Genomic DNA, 16022 nt, shown 5'->3' on the forward strand with positions numbered 1-16022 from the left:
GCAGGGGGCAGGAGTGTAATGCCCAGAATGCAGGGGACAGGAGTGTAATGCCCAGAATGCAGGGGACAGGAGTGTTATGCACAGAATACAGGGGACCAGGGATGGACTGGCCATTGGGACTACAGGGAGTTTCCCGGTGGGCCGGCTTCAGTGACAGTGGGCCGCCGCCCCCCTCCGCTTCTCTGTCTCTCCCTTCCCGCAGCGCTCACCTCCTCTCCCTCCCCGCAGCGCTTACCTGGGGGGAACAAAGAAGCAGGGGGAGGACCAGAGAAGCAGGGGGGATGACTGAGGAGCATGGGGGAGGGGACAGACAGCTGACTCAACAGCTATGGCCTGGGAGTTCCTCCCTTCTGCCTAATCTTGTCCCATAAGGGGGGGCACCGAACTGATTCTTTTCCCCGGGTGAAATAATGTCTAGCTTCCCCACTGGTACTCCCTATAAGAGTACCAGTACCAGCCGTTCTACTCTAATAACGTAGAACGGCTAGTGAAGGGGGAGAGGGGGCTTGGGTGGCCGGGGGGGGGGGGGGGTGCAGGAGTTGTCCGGCCGCCATAGGAGAGTCCTGTCAAAGTGGGCCAGTCTGGATGAAGTCCAGGGCCAAATTTCTGTCCCAGTCCAGCCCTGCAGGGGACAGGAGTGTTGTGCACAGAATGCAGGGGACATGACTGTAATGCCCAGAATGCAGGGGACAGGACTGTAATGCCCAGAATGCAGGGGACAGGAGTGTTATGCACAGAATGCAGGGGACAGGAGTGTAATGCCCAGAATGCAGGGGACAGGAGTGTAATGCCCAGAATGCAAGGAACAGGAGTGTTATGCACAGAATTAAATGGTTACAGTTCATTCAACCTTGAATGGTCTGCCAAGAGGCCATTAGATGCACTTTACCACAAAGCCTTTGGGGTTCAAAGATATCCTGAGCTAAAGTTTGTTTGGATATACAGTATCACCATTTTTTTTCTTTTATTACTTACAGCTGATTGAAAAATCTCTTGTCTTCTGCACTTATAGATGGTCTTGTGCTGGCGAGCGCAGTCATAAGGTGGTGTTGGTTGATGCGTAGTCTCTTGTTTGATTCGGTGGGACAGTGAGATGTTTCCTGCTAAATGATGAAAGATACAGGTTTAATATGAAAATATATTCTCAGCGTTTCCTTCCAGGTCATGGGAAGAAACAGAGATGCTATTTTCACAATGGTATACCATAAAAACACATGACATGATCAGAATATCAGGGAAGTGTTTTGCCAGTTTTACAGAAGTGGTCTCCAAATTGTGGCCCGCAAGCTGGATGCGGCCATTTGCTTGCCTTTATCTGGCCCTTGGGGCACTATTCCTCCCACTAACACCAACAGTAGGGCTAAGTCCTTTTACTGAAAACAATGATGGGGCATTATTCCTTCCATTGACAACAACAATGGGATACTATTCATCCGACTGACACCAATAGTGGGGCACTATTCCTTTGGCTGACACCAACAGTGGGGAAATATTCCTCCTACCTACACCAACAATGGGGCATTATTCCTCCCACTGACGCCAACAACAGGGCATACTTCCTCCCACTGAATCCAATGATAGGACACTATTCCTCCAACTGACACAAACAATGGGGCATAATTCCTCCCACTGACACCAACTACGAGGCACTATTCTTCCCACTGATGCCAATGATGGGACACTGTTTCTCCCACTGGCACTAACAATGGAGCATAATTCCTCCCACTGACACTAACGTTCAAAAGGCAATATTCCTCCCACTGATAGCAATGGCAGAGCATTATTCCTCCTCCCACGAGCCTTAAGCCGTTTTTAAAGGTCTAGAAAAAACAATTTTTTTTTCTACCCGGCATTGCCTACACACGACCATGAAAAAAAAAATGATCTAGCAAAGCGCGGTGACGTACAACGGCACTATAAAGGGGAAATACCATTCGGATGGCGTCACCCTTGGGGCTGCTTTTGCTGATTTCGTGTTAGTAAAACTTTGGTGAGAGACGATTCACGCTTTTCAGTCTGTTACAGCGTGACGAATGTGCTATCTCCATTACGAACGCTAGTTTCCCGTCTCATAACTTGCTTCGGAGCATGCGCGTTTTTTTTCACTTCATTAAAGCCCACACACGACCGTTTTTTTTCCAACGTTAAAACGACAACGTTAAAAACGATGTGAACATTTAGAGCATGATTTAAATTTTTTACGTCGTGAGAAATGCTCTGGAGCCACACACGATCGTTTTAATGACATTAAAAAAAAAAAAAAAATTTTTACATCCCGAAAAACGGTCGTGTGTACGCGGCATAAGGCATAGTTTACTACCACTTACACTGGGGCATTTCTACCCAAAGTGGCTACAGTCTGGACCCCTAGGGTTTGACGGACAGTAAACTGGCCCTCTGTTTAGAAAGTTTGGAGACCCTTGTTCTAGAGTAGAGGTCTCCAAACTTTCTAATCAAAGGGCCAGTTTACTGTCCTTCAGAGTTTAGGAGGGCCAGTGAGAGTAGAAAAGGTCCGATGTCAGTGGGAAAAAACAATGCCCCATTGTTTGTTTCAGTGAGAGTAATTGTGTGCCCATTGTTGATGTCATTGGGCCCCTTTGTTGGGGTTATTGAGAGGAATTGTGCCCCATTGTTGATGTCAATGGAAGGAATTGTGCCCCTGTTATACCTGAAGGGTTCCACATGTACTGGCACTTTAAGGCTGGCTCCACCCAGCAGTGATGACAAGGGTCAAGGGGCATAGTAGCCATCTTAGAGAGACCACATGTAGGAAACAGAGATATGTAATGTCCTGAGATGCATGTTGCAGTGTACAGCATGTACTGAATAAACATCCATTGTTCCAGCCCAGAGTCTTGTGTCCCTCACAACACAGGGGATATAACAGTGGCGACGAGGATGGGATTTACAAAGTGTCTATCAGTCTGAGAGAGAGAGACAAAGACATTGTGGATTGTCACCTGGATAAAAGCAATCACAGATCCCAGCAGGAAAATGTCATTAATCGGGACATTAAGTGAGTTTGATGGAGAACAGACATCCTGGAGTTCCTGGGTAGAGAGACTGGAACAGTATTTCAGTGCAAATGCCATCCCAGACAACAGGCAAGTAGCAGTGTTTCTGACAGTGGTTGGGGCCAAGACATATGACACTCTGAGGGATCTGCTTTCCCCTGTAAAACCAGCAGCTAAGACATTGGCAGAGCTGCTGACACTGCTAGAGGATCACTTCCAGCCTAAACCATTAGAAATTGCAGAAAGATTTCGCTTCTATCAGAGGCAGCAACAGACAGGTGAAGAGATTAAAGCTTATGTGCTCGCCCTTCGCAGACTAGCCTCTACCTGTTCTTTTGGGGACTACCTACCTACTGCACTGAGAGATAAGTTTGTCATGGGACTGAATTGTGAGTCGACCCAAAAGAGACTGTTAACAGAGAAAGACCTTACCCTTACAAAGGCAATTGAGATAGCTTCAGTGATGGAAATGGCTGTGAAAGATACAGAGGAATTGAACCCCCAGAGCAGAAGGGAAGAGGTGAAGCAGGAAGTTTTCAGAACAGCAGTCAAGCCAACTGCTGCAAACTGGAAATACAGACCCCCACCAAGCCGGGAGTCAGCTTGCCACCGTTGTGGGAATACAGACCATGACCACAAAGTCTGCCGGTTTAAGGATCAGACCTGTCATAATTGCGGTAGGACCGGCCATCTGAAACGAGTTTGCCGTAGCAAGAAGGGGCGAGATAAACAACCTCTAAACCCCAAGACTAAGACATATATGGTGGGAAGATATACATCATCATCTGAGTCAGAGGATGAGGCTGTGCTCCACAGGTTAGACATACATCATATGCATTCAGCACCCTCTGCAATGACTGTAGATGTAACCATTGAGGGAAAGAATCTCAGGATGGATGTAGACACAGGAGCAGCAGTTTCAGTTATCACCCAGAAACAATGGAGACAACTTCAGACCCGAAAAACTGTCCGCCCAACACCAATCAAACTGCAGACATACTCAAAGCAGATACTCCACCCACTGGGTTACGCAAAAGTAAAGGTATTGTACAAGGGTCAGACAAAGAGACTGCCATTATATATCCTAGAAAATGGGGGACCCCCTCTCTTTGGGAGAGATTGGATTGCTCACTTTGGTATGCCAGACATCGCCATAAGTCCCTGTAACACCGTTACCATTCCATTAGGAGATAATGAGGGATGGGTGGTGTCCCTGAAGCAGCGGTTCCCAAAGATTTTTGATGACCAGTTGGGAAAAATAAAGCATGACTGTGTAAGACTCAAGCTGAAACCCAACGCTCAGCCTAAGTTCTTCAAAGCTCGGACAGTACCTTTCGCACTCCGAGCAGGTGTGGAAGCAGAACTAAGTCGGCTGGAGGAACAAGGTGTCATCTCAAAGGTAGAGCACAGCGAGTGGGCATCACCAGTTGTACCGGTAAAGAAATCGAATGGGGACTTGCGCATTTGTGGCGATTTCCGCATGGCACTGAACTCTCAACTGGAAATAGACCAGTATCCCCTACCCAGAGTAGATGACATTTTTGCCTCTCTTGCAGGGGGTGAAAAGTTCACCAAGCTTGATCTCAAACAAGCATATTTACAGTTTGAGGTCCATCCTTCTTCCCGCAAGTTTCTGACCATCAACACCCACAAGGGACTGTATCAATATAATCGGATGGTGTTTGGGGTAGCCTCTGCCCCAGCCATTTGGCAACGAAAAATGGATGAGATTTTGGCGGACATTCCTTTCACTCAGTGCCTGCTAGATGACATGCTCATTACAGGACGGACCGACCAGGAACACAAGCAGAATGTGGAGCTTGTGTTGGCGAGACTCCAAGAACAGGGTCTGAAAGTGAACTTAGCAAAATGCCAATTCATGGTGCCTAAATTGGAGTTTTGTGGCCACCTTGTGGATGCAGAAGGTATACACACCACGGAAGCCAAGGTTGATGCTTTAGTCAAAGCTCCAGCCCCAACCAACGTCCAGCAGCTGCGATCATACCTTGGCTTGCTGAACTATTACCACAAATTCCTGCCAGATCTGGCACACACCTTGTTTCCGTTGAACAAGCTTTTGGAGAAACACTCCAGATGGGACTGGTCGGCTGCATGCCAACGTGCTTTTGAAGTTTCTAAGCGGAAGCTGTTGGCGTCACGCATGCTCGTGCACTATGACCTCCAGAAGCCTCTCACCTTGGCTTGTGATGCCTCACCCTATGGTCTGGGGGCGGTACTATCTCACATCTTACCAGATGGGTCAGAAAAACCAGTGGCATTTGCCTCCAGGTCTTTGACAAAAGCAGAAAGCAATTACTCACACATTGACAAAGAGGCTCTTGCGCTGATATGGGCAATTAAGAAGTTTCATCTTTACCTGTATGGTAGGGAATTCACCATACTGACGGACCATAAACCACTCCTTCAGATCTTTAGCCCTGACAAAGGCATCTCCCAGACTACTGCGGCCCGCCTCCAACGCTATGCCCTATTCTTGGGGGCATACAGCTACAAAATTCAGTATCGTGGTCATGATGCCAATGCTAATGCGGACGCTATGTCCCGACTGACAGGGAGGTCCATGGACTCTACTCCACCAGTCAGGAGTTGTCGTTACACCAGCCTGTCCTTCTTGTCTTCTGGGGAGATAGCAGCCCATACAAACAAGGATACCTTTCTGAAAACAATACTCTCCTGGGTACGGTCCGGTTGGCCTGCAACTGTCACACAGGAGTATGAACCTTATTTCCGTAGGCGTATGGAATTAACTGTGGCTGGCAACTGTGTTTTATGGGGAGACCGAGTGATCATTCCACAGACCCTCCGGAGACACATTCTGGACTTGCTACATACTGGTCATCCCGGGAGCACACGTATGAAACAAAAGGCCAGAGGCTATGTGTGGTGGCCAAACCTAGATTCAGATATCACAACATATGTGAATGCTTGTGCTGGATGTGCACAAACGGCAAGAGACCCTCCTCGAGGGTGCGTCCAGCCCTGGACTTGGCCCACGGTTCCTTGGTTTCGCCTACACTTGGACTTTGCAGGCCCGATCAGAGGACACACCTTCTTGATCATAGTGGACGCCCATTCAAAGTGGCCTGAGGTCATTCCTGTTACTCAGCCAACGACTAAGGCAACGGTTTCCATACTGTTACATCTCGCTGCTACGTTTGGATACCCCAGAGAAATCGTCACAGACAACGGTGCACAATTCACCAGTCAGGAGTTTCAGCGTTTCCTGACTGCCCACAACATCAAGCACAAGTTGACCGCACCTTACCACCCGGCTACAAATGGTCAAGCAGAGCGGTTTGTGCAGACTTTTAAACGCTATTTCAAAGCTACAGTGGCTGCAAGTAAACAACAGTCCCTGTCACCCCAGCAGCTGGACTCCTTCCTTTCTGCTTACAGAAACACACCACATGCAACCACTGGGAAAACTCCATCAGAACTCCTTCTGGGGCGCCAGCCATGGACTGTTTTGGATATGCTCCGCCATCAAACAGTCCAGGAACATGTACTACAGTCCCAAGACATGATGGTCAAACACAATGAGCTCCCCCGATTCACAGCCCAACAAAAGGTATGGGCCCGATCTTATGGGGCTTCCAACACCCGTTGGCTTCCTGCTGTCATTGCAGAGACCTTGGGACCCAAGATGTACAAGGTCCGCCTGGAAGATGGTTCCATTTGCAGACGTCATGCGGACCAACTGCGTCCTCGTTCTCAACTGCCCGAATCCCTGATGCCGGCTGAACCATCAGTGTCTCAAGGATCTGCTCCCAGCGAATCAGGATGCACAGAGATTGATGATTGTGGGGACTCTGAACTTTTGAACTCAGCTTCAACAGAGCCCTCCAGCTCTGGTCCGGAGGTCTGTTTACCCTCTGAGCTGGGGGATCCCTTCTTGGCCCCGCCGGTACCCATTCTGGCCAGCCCTGTTTCCTCCGGTCCCGAATCGCTGGATGCCCGACCTCAGCGACACTGTCGCCCTCCTGACCGGTTTCAGTTGCAAGAGCGGTTACGAGACTTTCGACGGGGCCGACGGAAGTGATCAGATGACATATTAACCCCGCAACTGTTCCTGGAAGCTTGAAGTCCCATAATTCTCCTGTGTTTGGAGGACTGTTATTGGACAGTTAGCAGTTAATGTTTTGTGCCTGTTATTGTTTTGTTGTGTTTTTTTTTTTTTTTTAGGGATGGATGGAAGGTGTTATACCTGAAGGGTTCCACATGTACTGGCACTTTAAGGCTGGCTCCACCCAGCAGTGATGACAAGGGTCAAGGGGCATAGTAGCCATCTTAGAGAGACCACATGTAGGAAACAGAGATATGTAATGTCCTGAGATGCATGTTGCAGTGTACAGGCTGTACTGAATAAACATCCATTGTTCCAGCCCAGAGTCTTGTGTCCCTCACAACACAGGGGATATAACAGCCCCATTGTTGGTGACACTTAGGCCGCGTACACACGGTCGGTCAAAACCGATGAAAACGGACTGAATGACCAAACCAATGGTGTGTGGGCCCCATCGGTCAGTTATCCTTCAGTCAAAAAAAAGAGAACTTGCTTTAAAATTGAACCGATGGACTGATAACCGATAGGACAAAACCGATGGTTAGTATGCAAAAGCATCGGTTAAAAACCCGCACATGCTCAGAAACAAGTCGACGCATGCTTGGAAGCATTGAACTTCGTTTTTCTCAGCACGTCGTTGTGTTTTACATCACCGCGTTGGACTCAATCGTTTTTTTAACTGATGGTGTGTAGGCACATCAGACCATCAGTCAGCTTCATCGGTTAATCGTTGACAATGGTCCTTCGGACCGTTCTCATCGGATGGACCGACCGTTTGTACGCTGCCTGAGAGGGAATGTGCCCCATCGTTGGTGACACCGAGAGGGAATGTGCCCCCTTCATTGGAGTGACTGTGGGGGGAATTATGGCGCAACGTTTTTATCAGTGGATGAAATAGTGCTCCAAGGGCCAGATAAAGGCAAGCAAAGGGACACATCTGGCCCCGGGCCGCAGTTTGGAGACCCTTGTTCTAGAGGACCTGTTTCTTGTAAACTGGGCAGATGTGTAAACCCTAATACTGTTTAATAAATATGTATCTGTTTTTCACATTTGCTTAGTAACAGTGGGTTTTGTATAGAATTTACCCTTTTGCTACCCTCCTCCTTGGCAGTTATGGGCCTACAACGTGTCGGGTCCGCTTTAAAAGGGTTTTTACTTAAAGTGAAGAAAGAAGAACCCAATTCACCATCTTGTCAATGGCTACTGGTACAGTCCTTCCTGTTGGCTATATTCATTTTGATCATCTATATCTTTAAGTTGCTAGTGATATACACTATTGTCCTCTGAAAACAAAGCTGACAAGGGTGCTTTTAATAAAATAAGATTGAAGACCAATGATGACCAATCAGACTCTTTTAGCTGGATTCAGGATGGCGGGCGCATAGTTGGGGCGGCGTAGCGTATGGCATTTACACTACGTCGCCGTAAGTTTGCAAGGCAAGTACTGTATTCACAAAGTACTTGCCTGCTAAGTTACGGCGGCGTCAAATTTAGCTGAGGGGGCGTGTTTTATTGTAATGGGGGGGTGACCTTACGTGATTGACGTATTTTACGAACGGTGCATGCGCCATCCGCCTACATATCCCAGTGTGCATTGCAGCAAAGTACGCTGCACGGTCCTATTGGTTTCGACGTGGACGTAAATGACGTAAATCCCTATTCACAGACGACTTACGCAAACGACGTAAAATTTTCGAATTTCGACACGGGAACGACGACCATACTTAACATTACTATTCCAGCTATTTGATGGAATAACTTTAGGCCTGATAATGCGTTAGGTAAACGGCGTATCTGTACTGCGTCGGCCGGGCGTATGTTCGTGAATAGGCGTATCTAGTGATTTACATATTCTACGCCAACCGCAATGGAAGCGCCACCTAGCGGTCAGCCTAAAAATTACACTTTAGGATACGACGGTGTAAGACACTTACGCCGCTTGTATCTGAGCCTAATTTAAGCGTATCTGGTTTCCAGAATACGCTTAAATTAGCGCCGGCGCACATTCAGACTTGGGCTGGCGTATCTACTGATACACCAGCCTAAGTCTTTCTGAATCCACCTATTTGTTGTATTTTTCAGAGAATTAAAGATGAAATAGGATTGGCCTCCATGGGCAACTTGTCACTATTTTCAAATTCTCGTTTCCTTTATAAAATATCCCTCAGAATATTGTTAGCCCCCTATCAATGCTATATAAACGCCAAAATAACTGTTTTCTGCAATTAGGTGACAGTGAACATAGCTAGTGAGGCAACAATATTCTATTACACAATGATGGGAGTTGTCATCTACCATCCAACAATCACAAATAAGTACCAAAGCAGCAAGGCACAAACTTGCATTGAAATGGTGAATCCCATGTTTATAGTAATCAGAAGAGCTGGGTGGAATCGGAGAAGGTCACTGTTACGCTAATTCTTTATTTGCCATGATTCTCTTCAGAATAGATACATCTACATGCAAACAGTATGTTTGTGGGGACCAAAAACAAGCAATTATCATATTTGTTTTGTAAATTTGTTATAGATCATAGGCAGAATTTTAGGTGCAGAGTCTGAAAAATCATGAAGAAAGAGGCCCCTGAAACATGGCTTCTGATCATTAAAAATACTCTTTAATTTCCTATAAAACCCTCTTTATATGGCACTATACAGGGACAGGCTGAGAGAATTTCATGTAAAAAGTAGAAAAACTTTTATTTATACAAAAAATACTTAAAAAAATACATACAAGTAGGTAGATTCACACACATTGGCCTAACTTTAGGGCGGCCTAGCTTAGCCTGTTTAGGCTACACCGCCGTAAATTAGTTAGGCTAGTAGTGATTCACAATCTACTTACCTGCTAATCTACGGCGGCGTAGCCTAAAACAAGCGGGCGTAAGGGCGCCTAATTCAATTTGCTTGGAGGGGGGCGTGTTGTAAGGAAATGAGGCTTGACCTCACGTTTTTTGACGTTTTTTGACACTGCGCATGCGCCGGCGACTACATTTCCCAGTGCGCATTGCGGCTAAGTAGGCCGTACGGGCCTATTGATTTCGACGCGGACGTAAACGACGTAACTCCCGATTCGCAGACGACTTACGCAAACAACGTAAAAAATTCGAACCTCGCGGCGGGAACGGCGGCCATACTTTAACATTGTTATTCCACCTCATAGGTGGAATAACTTTAGGCCGCCTAAGGCCTTACGGAAACGACGTTAATCGACTGCGGCGGGCTCGCGTACATTCGGGAATCGTCGTAAAAGCTCATTTACATAATCTACGCCGGCCGCAATGGAAGCGCCACCTAGCGGTCAGCCAAAACATTGCAATCCAAGATAGGACGGCGCAAGCCGTCCTATCTTAGATATGTTTAAGTGTATCTCTGTTAGAGAATACACTTAAACAAACAAATTCAGAGTTAGGTCGGCTTATCTACTGATAAGCCGGCCTAACTCTTTGTGAATCTACCTAAAGGTTTCTTCAAAAAGTTTCTCCACTTTTTTTAACCAAATTATATACACTATATTGTTCAAAGTATTAGGACATCTGCCTTTACACGCACATGAACTCAAATGGCATCCCAGTCTTAGTCCGTAGGGTCCAATATTGAGTTGGCCCACCCTTTGCAGCTATAACAGCTTCACCTCTTCTGGGAAGGCTGTCCACAAGGTTTAGGAGTGTGTCTATGCGGGCCATAGTGCATGCTTGGCAAATCATCGGCCAGCAATGCACTGCGATGCCGCAGTGAATTATGGGCTGTGAAACGTAACTCAAATTTGGCGCGAACGGCCCAAAACGTTTGTAATTCGACGAACGATCGAACATACGATGCTCATCCCTAATGGTGATGAAGGCAGTTTTTATTCATAAAGTGCACTTACCCTGTAAATGAGCCACTGATCCTTAAATATATGGATCCTGGGCTACTGCCTAGAAATCTCTTACTACCACCATTATGGATACTCATCAATGACTGGCCACTGCTAAATGGTCAAAAGGTTTCATATTTTTTTTTTTTTTTTTTAACGTGGAAGAAACCAATAGCATAAAAAAGAATATACAAGATCCACATATTTAGATAGTAGGTGAGGTTGAAAAAAGACACATGTCCAACAAGTCCAACCTATGTGTGTCAGTATTACATTGTATATCCCTGTATGTTGTGGTCGTTCAGGTGCTTATCTAATAGTTTCTTGAAACTATCAATGCCCCCCGCTGAGACCATTGCCTGTGGAAGGGATTTCCGCTTGCCGCTCTTAAGCCTCGTACACACGACCGAGTAACTCGACAGAATCCATCAAGAAACTTGGTGGCAGAGCTTTTTTGCCGAGGAAAACGGTCGTGTGTACATTTTTCATCGAGGAAACTGTCGAGGAACTCGACGAGGAAAAAAGAGGACAAGTTCTCTTTTTCCTCGACAGGAGTCTCAATTTCCTCGTCGTGTTCCTCGTCGGGCTGGTTTTCGACGAGAAACTTGAGCGTGTGTATGCTAAGAAACCCGCGCATGCTCAGAATAAAGTATGAGACGGGAGTAAAAGTAGCATTTGTAATGGAGATAAAACATTTTTCACGCTGTAACAGACTGAAAAGTGCAAATCGTCTCTTACCAAACTTTTACTTAACACCCAGTAACATGAGATTAGCAAAAGTAGCCCCAAGGGTTGTGCCAGTGGAATCGAACTTCCCCTGCCGTTGTATGTGTTGTACGTCACCGCGTTTGAGAACGAGGAGATTTTGTCTTGACTGTGTGTACGCAAAGCAAGCTTGTCGATTTTCTCGACAAGCCTAACAAGGAACTCGTCGAGGAAAACGAGTTCCTCGGTCGTGTGTACGAGGCCTTACAGTAAAGAACCCTCTATGTAGTTTAAGGTTAAACCTTGTTTCTTCTCATTTTAATGAGTGGCCACGTGTCTTGTTAAACTCCCTTCCGCTAAAAAGTTGTATCCCTATTGTGGGGTCACCAGTATGGTATTTGTAAATTGTAAATAAAAGTATGGTACCTTTTTCCAAAACAAAAAATGCTCAAACTACCTCACAGTACTGCTGTGTACAACTATATCTGTACAGATTTCCTTAGATGATAATTGCATTTTAAAACTAAGTGCACATATCCATTCGACCCCCTTTTCTGATCTAAAAGATCCCTGCCTCTTTAGATGCCTACTTACCTCAATCCAGTGTTAGTTTACATCCCGTTCCAAAATTCTACACAAAAGTCTCAAACCTTGGAAGAAGGCTCAAAGAAGTTTAAGGTAAGCCAGCGAGGCCAACCCATAGAGTCAGAACAGAATGTATGCAAACACTGGAAACCTCAGTAAGGCCTCTTTCACACTGAGGAGTATTTCAGGCGTTTTAGCGCTAAAAATAGCGCATAAATAACGCCTGAAATACTCCTGCCCCAGCATTCTCAATGTGAAAGCCCTGTACACACGGGCCAAAATCTCTTCAGGAAAAAACTGTTGTTTTTCCTGACGAGAGTCTTGGCAAGAATCTCTTGCTGCCCAAGTGTACAGACACTCCATTCAAAAGAACCGCGGTTCTTTTGAATGGCAAGAACGCAGTGACGTCATCGCGTACGAAGAGCATGCGCTCGTCACATTTGATGCCGTCGCCGCCACCTTGCTGCACCCTACCTATGCCTAGGAAGCTACCGCGCATGCGTCAAAGTCATTTCGAGCATGGGCGGGCTACAGGTAAGTATACACACTCTCGGGTTTCTCGGCAGGAAAAAACTACCGAGAATCACGATGAGAAAATAGAGAGCAGGTTCTCTATTTTTCTCGTCCAGATTTTAGGCAGTTTTCTTGACGAGAAACCTGAAAGCCTCGTACACACGCACTGTATACTCTGCAAGAAAGCTCTGCCAGCAGTTTTTTTGCTGGCTCTTGCCGAGTAAACTGAGCGTGTGTACGAGGCTTAAAGCGATCTCCTGCAAGCAGCATCTTTGGAGCGGTGAGAGTAGCAGTGTGTATACTGCGCCTTCCCATTGAAAACAATGGGACACCGCGGTAATACCCTTTTTCGTCCGCTAGCTGGGGTTAATACAGCCGAATACCACCGCAATTCCGTGGTAATTCCGACGGTATAGTGTCGCTAAAAATAGCGGCGCTATACCGCCACCACACCTCCCGTCCCAGTGTGAAAGGGGCCTAAGTATGGATCTAGTAGGGTGGATAGTGGGGTAGTTTAGGTCAAGAAGAGGGGGTAAAAAGGATAGGTGCAATTTGTTTGAAAGGACTTTTATCCCATACAAAAAACAGTAAACAGGCTAGAAGGGCAGGGACCAAGATTCGTAATTTAGCAATCAGAAGCATGGAAGCTGATGCACAGCAAGAAAACAATAGATGCAGTTTAGTAATGGTTACGGTAGTATAAACAATACCCTATAAAGCTAAGGATGATAAGGATTTGAAGGCCATACATTCTGATCCTGTATGAGGATTATTTTTTTTACTTTTCTGTGCAATAGTAATGATATACAGTATTTGTATAACTGCTATGCATTGCACAGGCCTGAAATATAAAAATATTGTGCGCCGCTGTGTGCTGCAACAAAGGAGTGTCAATAAGGTGCATTGTACAGCAGCATACCAATGCACTTAGGGTATTTTGCACTGGTGGGCACACAATAAGGAGAAGTGGGGAATGATTGAGAGCATGGGATGGTCAGGGGTGGGTTTATTTTGCCCTAAATAGGAAAGGTGACAAGGTCTCTTTAATATTGCTCTAATTGTATAATTTCAATGAAACAACAACCTTCTTAAAACCTTAAAGTAGGCAATTTTCTTCTAAAGTGAGTTAATTTGTCCACCCTTAACATCTTTTTTTTTTTACTGTAGTTTTAAATGCAATTTGTTGGGATGCCGCCGCTGACCTTCGTCTGAAAATTCGAATTGCCTAAATCACGCCGATCCAAATGGTTTTCATAGTTAATGACCCAAAAGAGCAAATAGTCAAAGACATATTGGGTTAATTAAAATCCTGTTTAAAATTGGCCCTAGTATATGTATGAATGTGCGTTAGAGACCTTCGATTCTAAGCTCCTTGAGGGCAGGGACTGATGTGAATGTACAATATATATGTAAAGTGCTGCGCAAGGGCCCTTTCACACTAGCGGACCGTATGTCCGTATTTCATCCATCGGTTGAAATACGGACATACATGTATCCCTGTGGGATAGCGGGTATCAGCGGATGATAATTCACTGACACCCGATCTCATTGGTGTCCGCTATGCTCCGATTCTGCAGACGGAGGAAAATCGTATTTTTCCATCTGTCTGCAGAGTGGATCGGGTGAACACGGACAGGTGGTCTGTGTTCATCCGATCCCCCCCCCCATAGGGGAGAGCGGAGATCTGACAGGGCGGTCCCTGTCATCTGCCGGCTCAGCGGGGATCAACGCAGCGATCCCCGATGAGCAAGCGGATGAGACATGTATGGATCTTCATGGGATCTGTACATGTGAAAGGGGCCTAAATTGACGGCACTATATAAGTACCTGTAATAAATAAATAAATACATAAATTAATAGCCACTAAAGTCATACAAGAAAAAAAGTTCCTGATCTGCATGCTTGTTCAAGCACAATGAATCAGAAAATACTCAAGTCAGGGGATCAGCCTTACACCCATGCAACTGGCAATTTTAGAAGAAGAGGTCTGCATACCCTCGAAACATTGATGTTTCCTTTGAAACGGGACTTTAAAAAGTCATATTGGCTGGTTCAGCGAAAGTCTTGGCTTTTCCTATGTTTGGAATTGCCTGGTGTCACCGTTGAGGCAAGCAGCCACCCCTATAGATGGGTTATATGAGGTTTGTGCGGTGTGGTTTGATGTATTACAAGTTCCTTTAATAGACCCGTCTGCCTTCTTGTATGGTATGTATGGAGGAACAGGGAAGGAACACAGATGGGGAAGGACAGAAGGATTTGGAAAGTCGGTATACCACATTCATGTAGGTGGGAACAGAGATCTCAGCGTTTAGACTCTGACATTGCTCCTGCTGATCTTCTTGTAAGGAGGTTTTGAGCACTACTGGTTGGAAAGGCACTAATTCTCCTACAGACAAGCCAGTGAAATCATGAGTTAAGGAATTGCTTCCAGACAAGCTGTGGCAGGTCTGTAAAGACAGTTGAAGGAAGACATATTACACCTGCTGTTGGGAATAATGGTCTGTGCACAATGACGCAACTGCTACAACACAGTTAAAAGTTGGGGAAACTAGTACAATTTATATTTTTCTCATTCGTCTGTAATTTGTCTTAAAGGATTTGAGTGTGTAGATAAAAATTACAAGATATTAGTACATTAAGATCAACATTCCAAGAAAAATCACATTCAATTTTCCCAGAAAGAGTGCTAGCCCCAATCAGATGAGCTTCACTGTACACCAGAAGGCCCTTGTTGAGTCCTGACCTTGTCTTGTTATCACTGTGCTGTGAGAAGAGAATACTGCCATATACAGATTAGAAGCTAGCCTTGGGGATAAATAAATATTCCTGAATACAAGATCCATGTGTATTCTTACTTAAAGTGGAGGTTCACCCAAAAACTTAATTTTTAACATTAGATTGAGGCTCATTTTGTCAAGGGGAATCGGGTGTTTTTTTTAAAAACGAAGCAGTACTTACCGTTTTAGAGATAGATCTTCTCCGCCGCTTCCGGGTATGGGCTGCGGGACTGGGCGTTTCTATTTGATTGACAGGCTTCCGACGGTCGCATACATCGCGTCACGATTTTACGAAAGTAGCCGAACGTCGGTGCGCAGGCGCCGTATAGAGCCGTACCGACGTTCGGCTTCTTTCGGCTACTCGTGACTCGATGTATGCGACTGTCGGAACCCTGTCAATCAAATAGGAACGCCCAGTCCCGAAGACCATACCCGGAAGCGGCGGAGAAGATCTATCTCTGAAACGGTAAGTACTGCTTCGATTTA

The 16022-nt window shown here is 45.9% G+C and overlaps 1 protein-coding gene across 4 annotated transcripts in view; it reads right to left on the reverse strand.

Moving 5' to 3' along the window:
• Window positions 1-16022, reverse strand: part of PEX1 (peroxisomal biogenesis factor 1) — a 126308-nt gene that overhangs the window by 3120 nt on the left and 107166 nt on the right. Inside the window, exons 22-23 of one of the 4 annotated variants that reach the window (XM_040352353.1) lie at window positions 15033-15206; window positions 976-1100 (exon numbers count right to left, since the gene is read on the reverse strand). In XM_040352353.1, the coding sequence (XP_040208287.1) occupies window positions 976-1100; window positions 15033-15206 (299 nt within the window). Of the gene's footprint in view, window positions 1-975; window positions 1104-15032; window positions 15207-16022 lie in introns of all 4 variants that reach the window. The other 3 variants (XM_040352352.1, XM_040352358.1, XM_040352354.1) reach the window with 3 other exon arrangements.

Source organism: Rana temporaria, chromosome 5 (assembly GCF_905171775.1).
Source record: "Rana temporaria chromosome 5, aRanTem1.1, whole genome shotgun sequence".
In the NCBI taxonomy this organism is placed as follows: domain Eukaryota; kingdom Metazoa; phylum Chordata; class Amphibia; order Anura; family Ranidae; genus Rana; species Rana temporaria.